Source organism: Drosophila rhopaloa, unplaced genomic scaffold (assembly GCF_018152115.1).
Source record: "Drosophila rhopaloa isolate 14029-0021.01 unplaced genomic scaffold, ASM1815211v1 contig_2, whole genome shotgun sequence".
Taxonomy (NCBI): domain Eukaryota; kingdom Metazoa; phylum Arthropoda; class Insecta; order Diptera; family Drosophilidae; genus Drosophila; species Drosophila rhopaloa.
The window spans coordinates 18,710,861-18,721,942 of record NW_025335083.1 but is presented as its reverse complement, the minus strand read 5'-3'; the positions used below and the strand labels follow the sequence as shown (position 1 = coordinate 18,721,942).

The 11,082-nt window shown below is 48.9% G+C and overlaps 4 protein-coding genes across 4 annotated transcripts; 2 read left to right on the top strand and 2 right to left on the bottom strand.

Annotated features, from left to right (window-relative positions):
* Positions 1-27: 27 nt before the first annotated feature.
* On the top strand, positions 28-2,675 carry LOC108050487 (splicing factor 3B subunit 2). Its single transcript, XM_017132195.2, has 5 exons — positions 28-139; positions 192-841; positions 901-1,870; positions 1,927-2,171; positions 2,234-2,675. The coding sequence occupies exons 1-5, from the start codon at positions 116-118 to the stop codon at positions 2,601-2,603; spliced, it is 2,259 nt and encodes a 752-aa protein (XP_016987684.2). The 5' UTR covers positions 28-115; the 3' UTR covers positions 2,604-2,675.
* A 129-nt stretch (positions 2,676-2,804) lies between these two features.
* On the bottom strand, positions 2,805-5,988 carry LOC108050493 (pre-mRNA-processing factor 40 homolog A). Its single transcript, XM_017132205.2, has 6 exons — positions 5,439-5,988; positions 5,147-5,379; positions 4,044-5,092; positions 3,625-3,990; positions 3,487-3,567; positions 2,805-3,424 (listed from the first exon to the last, which is right to left on the bottom strand). Exons 1-6 carry the CDS (start codon positions 5,843-5,845, stop codon positions 3,131-3,133), a joined length of 2,430 nt encoding a protein of 809 aa, XP_016987694.1. The 5' UTR covers positions 5,846-5,988; the 3' UTR covers positions 2,805-3,130.
* Positions 5,989-6,050: 62 nt separating this feature from the next.
* LOC108050495 (lactosylceramide 4-alpha-galactosyltransferase) lies at positions 6,051-7,914 on the top strand. The gene is made up of 3 exons (XM_017132207.1): positions 6,051-6,173; positions 6,221-6,793; positions 6,847-7,914. Exons 2-3 carry the CDS (start codon positions 6,237-6,239, stop codon positions 7,427-7,429), a joined length of 1,140 nt encoding a protein of 379 aa, XP_016987696.1. The 5' UTR covers positions 6,051-6,173; positions 6,221-6,236; the 3' UTR covers positions 7,430-7,914.
* A 63-nt stretch (positions 7,915-7,977) lies between these two features.
* On the bottom strand, positions 7,978-10,415 carry LOC108050494. Its single transcript, XM_017132206.1, has 3 exons — positions 9,938-10,415; positions 9,297-9,716; positions 7,978-9,242 (listed from the first exon to the last, which is right to left on the bottom strand). The coding sequence occupies exons 1-3, from the start codon at positions 10,413-10,415 to the stop codon at positions 7,993-7,995; spliced, it is 2,148 nt and encodes a 715-aa protein (XP_016987695.1). The 3' UTR covers positions 7,978-7,992.
* Between the last annotated feature and the right edge of the window lie 667 nt (positions 10,416-11,082).

The window sequence follows — 11,082 nt, the reverse complement described above, 5'->3', positions numbered from 1 at the left end:
CTTATTGTACAACTTTATCGAGCAATCGCTACGGTGCACTTATCTCTTTTCTCCCATCGCTAAAATTTGTTTTTTCGCTGGTGGTTTGGTTTTTATAAAATTATTTAATTAATATATGGCGGACCAGGTAAATAATGAGGTGAGTTTATTGCGCAACCGGCTATTCCACTATTAAATGTTTCACGTTTCAGGCCGGCCAGCCCACGCCGCTTATGTCTATTCGTTTCGATCAGCAGCAGCACGAAAGTGCGGCGGCCAACGGGAATGAGAACGGCAATGGAAGCGGGAATGCTGCCGGCGAAGCTTCCGAGGATGGGGTGGAGACCGAGAAATCCACCGCCGAGCTTGTGCTGCCCAAGGCACTGGAGGATGTGCTGGCGCTAAAGGATCAGCGTGCGGCCGAATTTACCGTGGACGCCGATTCTCAAGGGGGCAGTGGGGGCGTAACGCAGGACGGCGATGAGGCAGATGTGGGCGAGGACAGCGAGGAGGATGCGGATAACCAGGTGAACGGTGGCGATGGCGAAAAGGCCGGCAAGCAGAGTAAGGCGGAGCGGAACAAAAAAAAAAAGAAGCGTAAGAAGCTGAACAAGAAGATTCGCCACCAGCTGGAATTCGAGCGACAGCAGCAGTTGGCCCAAGCAGATGAGCACGAGGTCGTGGATCAGGATGCGAAGGAACAGGAGACAAAGGCTCCGGGCAGCGGAGACGAACAGGCCGTCGAAAAGGAAAAGAAAGACAAACACAAAGAAAGTCGTAGCAAGCGAAGGAAGGACCGCAGTGATGAAAAAGAAAAGGATAAGAAGACGGGAGATTCTCACGAAGAGGATGTGACAATAGAGTAAGTCATTGCACTAAGGTTATGCATAAAAACCCTAACATTTTGCTCTCCTTCCAAAGATATGTGCCCGAAAAGATAACGATTGCAGACCTGGCGCCTATGTACCGCCAGTTCTATCGAGTCTTCGAAATTTTTAAGCTGGAGAACAAACCAAAGCCTGCGGAAAAGGACAAATCTTCGCTTGATCCCGAATCCCTGTCCAAGGACAAAAAGGCCGCCGACAAACTCCTCGAGGACGAAGACGACGATGGCGATGATGACGACGAGCACAAGGAGGACAAAGAGAAGCTTTCCAAGCGGAAGCTAAAGAAACTAACCCGTCTGAGTGTGGCGGAGTTGAAGCAGCTGGTCTCCCGACCCGATGTAGTTGAGATGCACGATGTTACTGCCAGAGATCCGAAATTACTGGTCCAACTGAAGGCCTATAGGAATACAGTGCAAGTGCCACGGCACTGGTGCTTCAAGCGAAAATATTTGCAGGGCAAAAGGGGCATTGAGAAGCCTCCATTCGATCTTCCCGCCTTTATTAAAAAGACGGGCATCATGGAAATGCGGGAGTCACTGCAAGAGCGTGAGGACGCCAAAACCCTCAAGGCTAAGATGCGGGAACGAGTGCGTCCCAAAATGGGGAAGATCGACATTGACTACCAAAAACTGCACGATGCTTTCTTTAAGTGGCAGACAAAGCCCCGCATGACAATTCATGGCGATCTGTACTATGAGGGCAAGGAGTTTGAGACGCGCCTTAAAGAGAAGAAGCCAGGCGATCTTTCCGAGGAATTGCGCATTGCTTTAGGTATGCCCGTTGGTCCCAACTCGCACAAGATTCCGCCGCCGTGGCTGATTGCCCAGCAGCGCTACGGGCCGCCGCCCTCGTATCCAAATCTGAAAATTCCGGGCCTTAACGCGCCGATCCCAGACGGAACTTCGTTTGGCTATCATGCAGGAGGTTGGGGCAAGCCGCCAGTGGATGAGAATGGAAAACCGCTGTACGGTGACGTATTTGGAACCAACATATTGGACTTGGATGTGAGTAGCACAATTTCATTGCCACATAAATTTATTAAACATGGTGTATGTATTAGAATGGCATTGACGAGGCTGACATTGAACGCAATCAATGGGGTGAACTGGAATCGGAGTCAGAAGAGTCTTCCGAAGAGGAGGAGGAAGATGGTGAAGACTTGGGCGATCAACAGGATGAGACTGGCCTAGTAACGCCAGTGGAGGGACTGGTTACACCTTCTGGACTCACTAGTGTGCCAGCGGGCATGGAAACCCCCGAAAACATTGAGCTCCGCAAAAAGAAAATCGAAGCCGAGATGGAAGAGTAAGTTAAACTAGATCTTTTTGTTGTGAACCCAGTTAATCACAATATTTATTTTTCCCCAGCAATGAAACCCCTGTTCTTTACCAAGTGCTGCCCGAAAAGCGCACTGACCGCATAGGCGCCTCCATGATGGGATCAACACACGTATACGATGTCAGTGGCAGTGGGGCTAACAAACAGCCAGCAGTACGATCCACCACAGATCGCGAGGGCATCGTGGAATTAGCGCTCGATCCCAGCGAACTGGACATGGACAACGACGCGATGGCACAGCGTTATGAGCAGCAGATGCGCGAGCAGCAAAATCACCTGCAGAAAGAGGATCTGTCAGACATGCTGGCCGAGCATGTGGCGCGGCAAAAATCAAAGCGCAAGCGACAGCAAACGGATCCGGCCAAGACCACAAAGAAGTACAAGGAGTTTAAGTTTTAGTACCACAACAAGAAAAACTACTTTTCCATTTGTGCGTTTGTCGAGAATGTCATTAAACATAGTAAAAAGTAATAATGTGTTTCCTATCGACTTTTAAAAATTGGAGGGCAATCTAGAATGTAGTAAACAGAAATCCATATCATACTGCAAATAAGCTCCTTCAAAATATGAAAATGGAGCAATCAAATTGATTGTCTGTAATTATGTTATTTTTCATTTATTTTGATGAAGAGACTCAAAATCTTTTGCGTCCAACTTAAAACTTGACTTGTTAGCTTTAATTCATTTTTACATTGAAACTTATTGCGACTAAGAAATTACATTAAGGGTTTGCTGTGTGGCTTGTGCTGGTGGCCAGGACTACATCTTAACTAAATAATGCGGAGTGCAGTAGAAGACAAGGACTTGTGTGAACCTGTCCAGCTACTAAGTCCAAGGCCAGCTGCTTCTCGTAAACCGCATTTAGCTGGAGCTAGATTACGCCGCACGCTGTCTATGTCGGCTTAGACTCAGCGCCCACCCACTGGTCACTCGTCCAACTGTTCGCTTAGTTGCGCCAGCAGGGCTGCTCGCTTCGATTCCAGCTCGCCGTCACTTAACGTCAGCTCCTCGTTTCGTGATCCTGCTGACTCTATAGACTGGGCGGGACTGAGGGGCGTGCCGGAGCGGTTGTGTCTGTTGTGTCGCTTGCCTTCCTTGTCCTTCTTTGTTCTCTTCTCCTTTTTCTTTTTCTTGGCCGGTGAATGCGAGTTGGAGTCATTCTGCAGGAGAGCCTGGGCGCCGGGCGACTGGTTTCCTGGTATTTCCGATTCGCAGGAGGACTGAAATGTAAGCCTTGTTAGATCTCTTGAGATTCGGGGATTGGGGGGGACTTGCTACGTACACCTCGCAATTTGTTCTTGCGCTTCTTTTTCTTCTTCAGCAACTTTTCGCTTTCGATGCTCCCGATCGAGCTCAGGGAATGCTGTTCGGAAGTAAAATTACTTCTAGCACTTAATGTTAAACGTATATGCATACTAACCGATCGTGACTTGGAGCGCCTTCGCTTCGATTTCTCCACTTCAACCTGTTCATTCTCGATGTCCGATCTGGAAGTGGACCTCACTCGCTTTTTATGCTTCTTGTTTTTCTTCGATTTGCGTGACCGCGAGTGGTGATGGCCGCAAGCATCTTCGCTCTCTTTTATAAAATCTTCCCAGATTTTTTCAACGCCGATTTCCTTTTCGTACAATGCAAATGCTTCTAGGTGCTCCACCAGTTTTTTGGCACTCTCGTATGGCTCGGCCACTGAAACGTTGACCTCCAGCCACTCGTTCTTGATCTCATTCTCCAGCTTTCTTAATCGTCGCACCTCTTCCTTCATTCGCTCTTTTTCAATGGCCTCCGCCTGCAAATAATTATAATGGAAATTATGCATCGGAAAAATAACTTCCATATTACCTTCTCCAGCAAAGAGTTGTAGGTTAGCTTTACATTGCCCGCATCCAGGCTGGCCGAACGCTTATCCTCACACACAACCGTGGCAAAGTCTTCAAAGGACGTCTTAGCCTGGACCACAAATACTTTTTCCTTTAGTATCTCACGAATGATTTTCTTCTCGTCATGGAAACGAGCCTTTAGGTTCTCCACATAGAACTTAAAGAGATCTAGAGGTGTTGAACCGTTTTGGCCGAGCATGGCCGAGAATCGCAAATCGGCGGATATTATCGGATAAAGCTCTACCCACAGCGACATGGAGGTGAGCTTTCCCTCTTCGTGTAGGGAATCGAGGAGTGCGAGAAAGGAGTCCCTGTTCTTTCGCTGTTGTCGCTTCATCCGCTTCTTTTCCCGCTCGCGCTCCTCATCTTCTTCCTTTTCCAGGGTACGAATGTGCTCCTCAAAAACAATAAGGGCATCCTCCTTGTCCATTCCCAGCAGGGTAACATCGTTCTTAAATGCCGCGTTGTCCAGCAGCATGACCTGAGCCTCTGACCATGTGGTAGCATGGTTAATGGATGTCATCGACTCCAGTAGCTCACCCAGAACCTTCATGTTCCTCTTCTTCAGCAACCGCGCCTCTTCCTTTTCCCGTTTAGCTAAATTAAATATACAATCCTCGTATATATCACGCCGATCCGGTTCCGGCACCACCGTCCATGTTCGTGTTCCGGCAAATACCTCTTCGCAACGAAAGTACTTCATCTGCGAGTTCATCTTGTCGTTGGACATGAGAAACTGCTCTAGGTCCTCCTTCGCCTTCTTGGCCTTCAGCCGCGACTCCTCGCGTTCGTCTTTGATCTTCTGCGTCTTGTAGGCATTGAAGGTCTGCTTGCGTTCGTTAAGGTTCTTAAAGGCGGCATAGCGCGGATCCTTTGAGATGATCTTAACACATTGATCCCAGTTGGCATTTGAGGGCACGTTGCGGTCTCGAAGTAGCTCCTTAAACGACTCTATGGCCTCTCGTTTGTCCTTAAAGACTACAGCGCTGTCAGACTTGTCATCCTTTTTAGCTGGAAGAGAATGTTGTTAATTCAAGAAAGTAGAAGTAAGGGTGTCTTATTTACTATTCTGTTGGGGCACCTCAATGGACGCCAAAGTAGCTGCCATGGCCTGGTCCATAGCGGATGACGAGTTTTCGTTACTGCTGGGCGTCAGGGGCGAGTGGATCTCTGGCGTAGGTATCCTGGGAGCAGCAGGCAGGGCGGCGGGCAGAATATTGGCCAGTGCAGCATGTGGCACCATGCCTGCCAAGCTGGATGAGGTCATGGCCGCCACTGCCTTTGCGGCGGCTGCAGCTCTGGAAAGAAACATGATATTAGCAAGTAATAAATAAAAAACGCAGTGCAAATTACTCACTCCTCAGCCTTCGCCTTGGCCTTCATGTCCACGTATTCCGGCGGCGGCTCCCAGCAGGTCTCTTTGGTCGCCACGTTGTGGTAGTACACCTTGCCTGTGTCGGAGCGGTACTCCTTCCAGGGGCACTGGTTGTGCAGCTGTTCGGCGGGCGTCATCAGGGCCTCCGGCTTCTCCCACGAGCTCTGTTTGGTGGTCTGATTGTAGTAGTATGGTCGTCCGTCCGGCGCCTTGTGTTCCGTCCACTCGGAATTGGAGGCCATCACTCCAAAGGCGGCGGCCAGCTCTGGAGGAGGCGGGGCCGCGAATCCGGGCGGCGGAAACTGCGGCACAATGGCATTTGACGGCGTGTAGCCCATGCCCCTTCCTGGTGGCGCTCCTCCATTGCCCACGCTAGGAGGAACATTCATTTCACTATTTTGCTATATGGGTAATGGGTCGTCTACCGGTCTTTCTGCGCCGGCCAGTTCACGTTGCGTACGGTAATTGAAAAATCGGTGAAAAAATTGTCAAAGCAAAAGCCGCTTTCGACGTCAGTGTGACCGTACACCAAATTCTTGAATAACCCACAAAAATGAATACTGGTAATATACCATAAGTATACCAGAGGGAAACTACCCTCACCGATAAGTTATCGATAACTCACATTGCTTTGTTGTGGTCCCTTTTTTGTATTACCTTGAATTTGCTTATCATTAAGCATGACACCGGCGATGTAGGGTTAGCAGCGATCACAGAGTGAGTTACAGTCAACTGCAATAAAGCAATCTCTTATCTGCTCCCAGTTTCAGTTCTCCAGTTATGCTCCTGCGGCTGCCCATTTTGGCGGCACGCTTTCTTCACAACGGAAGACTGCGCCTTCTGTTTGGCGTCCTGATCCTGGTGATCGTCGGCAGCATTGCTTATAGCTACACCTGGCAAAATGATAACTACCTGTGTTTCATGGAAGGCCAAGGGATGGCGACACAGACGCCGGTTCCTGATGCGGAAACCAGTCCCCTGGAGGATGTGCTGCTGGCGGCGCCAAAGCCCACGCCCGGAAGAAGTATCTTCTTCCACGAGACCAGTTGCCACCAGACCAAAAACAGGCAGTATGAGAAACTGAAGCTCACCGCCCGCCAGGCCTGCGCAATCGAGTCCGCAGCATTGCATAATCCGAATTTCCAAGTGTTCGTCCTGTTCGCCGGTCCCACATATCGAATCTCTACCGTTGGTCGCAACAACAGCCATCAGCAGCCTTTGGTCGACGCCATTCTCAGCTACAGCAATGTGCATCTTCGGCGCCTTAATCTCTGGAGCTATGCTGCCGGCACACCCATCGATGAGTGGCTCAAAGACGGACGCTTGTTTCGCTCGAGGTTATCTTAGTCACTCTCCTTTGATATTACTCATTACTGACTTCGCCTTCCAGATATTTGTTTTCGCACATTTCGGATTTTCTGCGCTATCTTACCCTCTACCGCTACGGAGGTCTTTATTTGGACATGGATGTGGTAGTGCTGCGGAGCATGGAGGAGGTGCCCCCCAATTACACAGGCGCCGAGTCCAACACGCATTTGGCCGCTGGGGTCATGAGCTTGGCAGCCACTGGCTTTGGCCACGAAATCGCCGAATCGTGTCTGCGCGACTTTCAGTACAACTTCAATGGCCGAGACTGGGGCAACAACGGTCCTGGGGTTATAACTCGTGTGGCCCAGAAAATATGCGGCACCAAGGACATCGGCGTGATGCAGGAGGATCCAAAGCGCTGTCTCGGATTCAAGGTATTCGGGAGGGGCGCTTTCTACGCCGTCCCCTGGAAAAAGTGGCGCGATTTCTTCGAGCCGGAAAAGCTTGAGGAGACGATAGCCCGCTGCAAGGACTCGTATGTTGTGCACGTATGGAACAAACACTCTAGTACGCTGCCCATCAAACAAGGTTCCACAAGCGCCTACGCCAAGTATGCCGAACAAAACTGTCCACGCGCCTATAAGGCGGCGGGCGAGTATTTTTAGTATTATAATTTAGTGTGTTATTAAGCTCAATCCAAAGAGTCGTCGCCCTAAAAGAGGGCACCATTGTTATGTGGCATCGCATTCTCAAACGCACACATTACCGGCAACTTAAGTCAAACAAAGAACACGGAAATATACACTTTTTTATTGCTTTTGGTTGCATTTTGTCCGATTGCACAATATATTTTCATTACCTGAACAAAATTAAAAAGGCTCTATAAAAAAGCTAAGAATACTCTGATTTCCCCCACTGTGCTTTATTTAATAATTGAAACTCAAATGTACACTTAACTAAGCTCGAATAAGTTGGAGAATCGTGTCCGTCATGTACAAAATTTTGTATACAAGGCGGCCCCTCAAAAAAGTAAGGTAAACGGGGCATCACTAACATAGTCTGTAAGTTTACTAAATTAAATTAAAATAGAAAAAGAATATGTAAAAGCTTATTTCAAAATAAGATAAAAGCAGCTATATGAAAACATCAATTGGATGCAAATCGGAAAATTGATTTTTTATAATCCAAATTTCTAAAACGAAATGAAAGTTTAAGGTCCCACCAATTCTTACATGCATTGCACCTGGGAAAAACGCAGACAAGCTCCCACATTATCCTCGGCATTGCTTTTGCCAGCACCCAGTCCGTTGCCGAAATGGACACCTATGTAAAATGGAGTCACAGTGCTTTCGATGCGACAAGGCCACACACCCGAGGAGCAGAACTGGGCGCCACAGTGAACGGGCTCGCATCCGGGAAGTGGGCCCAACCCGGTGCCTATGAAATCCTCTATGATGCACGGCATTGTAATCCGATCCGAACAAGTGCTAAAGAATTGTCGAGCCTGGCGACGACGCCACTTCAGCGGCAAGTCCAGGGCGTTGCGAATGATGCCCATAATGTCGAAGCCTCCACTTGGACGTGGGCGTCGAGAAACGCCCGGTTCCTCTGTGGTCGGTCGACTCCTGAAGAACAAGAACCCGCCATCGTCGTCATCATCGCCAGCTTCCCCGTCCTCGCCACCTGAACCCTCCACATCGTCACTAGCTGGCGAGGATGATGGTGCTTCCGATGTGGTGGAAGCCTCAGTACTAGAACGTAACGGCGTTGGAGTGGTCGATGTTGTCGTCGTGCTCATTGCGGCCGTGCTGCTGCCGCTGCTGGATGAAGATACTGCGCTAGCAGCTGTGGTAGAGTTCCCGGACATTAGGGTCATTAACGATGTGGTGGTGGAGTTGGCAATGTTGGCCAGCATCTGCATCAGGGTGCTGGAAGTTGGAGCTGCCGTGGTCATTGCTGCATTAACCGATGTTGCTGTTGCACCTGCAACATCGGATTGAGCTACAGCGGGATTTGATTGGACCGCGGCGTTATTCGACGTTGACAGAGATCCTTCATCACCCCCACCACCTCGGGTAGCCATTCGTCCGCCACCGCCAATTCGGAAGGACAGCTCATCGCACGGCTGGTATACAATCGAGCACATGTCCGTCTCCTGACGCACACAAATACGATAGTTCTGATTGGCTAAATGTCTCCCATTTTCGGCAAAATTAAAGGTTTGCATAATGCCCTCTGTGCCTGTGTGATATTGCAGACAGCCTGCCGGAGCTCGTTGATTGAAGGGGATTTGGACCACGCTCATCTCCCAAATGCGAAGGGGCAGGAGACGATTGGAAAGATTGAGACTGATGTCGATGAAGCGATCTCCTGTGGATGTGGAGTTGTTGGTGCTGTTATTACTGGCATCTGCCGGGCGAAGACTGCCGTACAATGTAGCTTGTCGGGGCGAAGATCGGGACCCCACATCATAGTACACTGAAAGATATAGAGTTATATAGGTAATTATTTTTAGATCTGTGGTATACTCACAATGCTGGCCACTGTTCTGGCCGCAAAGAGAGAAATTTCCCCCCGGCCCACCGCCTATGCTGAACACATCTCCTTCACACACGCCAGTCCTTCGATTCGGCTGACCCAAGGTGAAGTGGTGGAAGTCGATCCGCACCTGGCTGATCTCATCGCTCATCATCTTCACCCGCAGGCTGCAGCCACTGAAGTTGCTGGGCATGAAGCTGGGAAATTCCGGCGACACGATGTAGGTGATGTTGTTGGAGATCGTGGTGTTGCAGCTGGCCAGGAACACGCAGCACACTCCGAATCCCATTGCGCACTCTCCCCTCGCCTGTCCGTCCTTTTGGCGGCATTCGTAGGCGTTCAGGCAGTTGCCCATCCGCCGACCATCGTTGGACACACAATCACCATCCACGGGCACCGGAAATAGATGGATCACTGGAATGGGAAGAGAAAATGATGATCGAGGACTTAAAACATATTTCTACGGATTAATAGAATTTACGCCTACAAATATTAAAATCATTTAATATTAAGTAAAATAAATATAATTTAGAAGCTCATTCAGTTAATAAGGGGTTTCCTTTATCTAATATAGTTCGACTTTTAAAAATTTAAATAATGATATCCTAAAATTCGTAGTTCTACCTAGAACTCACCCTTTCCCTGCCTGGTGTTTGTCTGATTTAAACTCCCTTCTGATATGTCCTGCTGCTGCATCTCGATGTCCAGTTCCTCCTGCACTCCTGTTTGCAGCTTGAAATCCGCCTCCTCCGCCAAAGGCTCCCCTTCAAAATCGCCAAGATCGCCCAAGTGGTCGTCCCAAATATCGTAATGCCGCATCGGTGGCCAGACCGTCTCGTTGGCCGGTGACATGGACCTCACTGGAGGAGTCAGCCCCAACTGGAAGATCAGTATGCAAAGTGCAGCGGCGAGGGACGGCAGCAGGTGGCCACAACCGGCTACAATAACTTTCTTTTTTCTGGCACTGCTCTTCTGACTGCATCGTCTTTTTTTACCGCCTCGTAATCTTGCTGTTTCTTTGCAATTGAACTTCGAGTTGGAGTAGGACAGGTTGCCATCTTCTTGGCTCGACGACAGCATTTTTATGGCTTCCATGTCCATGTTCACCGCCATGCCATGTGTTCAGCTGCGACTCCTTCTACTTTTAGCACACTCCGATTATTTTTTTAGCGCGTGCGATTCGCTGCGAAGTTGAATGATAAGTGCGCCCGACTCCATCTTTCGAGATGCGCGGATGCTGCTCGATCTGGTGACTGGTGGCTGGTGACTCTGCGGTTGTCTGGAACTGCTTTTCTCTGTGGTTTCTCTCCTATAATCTCGGCGAATTTGTTATTTTCGGCGGTCTAATGTTCCATTTCGATTGTGGGTCTACAAAGTATGTCAACTATTGAGAGCGGACTTCCCACCTGCCGATTGATTAGAGGGGAACGAGTAAAAAACTTCCACCAAATATTCTGCACAACTAATAGGTGTTTAAGTAAGTAGGCAAAGTGTACACTGAAGACCAACATTCGACCCACAATTATAAAAGAAAATTCTAATACAGGTCAAAAGAGATTTACAATCACACAATTTTAGAGAATACCGATTTAAGTTGTATCCAAAATTGTCTGGGTCACTTCTCAGAAAAGGAAATTAAGATGTTGATGTAAGAGAAGTCAAGTTACGAGACATTTATGTGAGCATATTGCCATAGGTTGCCTCTTAATCAGAGTAAGGAAAATTATTATTTTAATTTGAATCCACAACTTCGTCCCTGAGTCGCTCCTCAGTTCCTGCC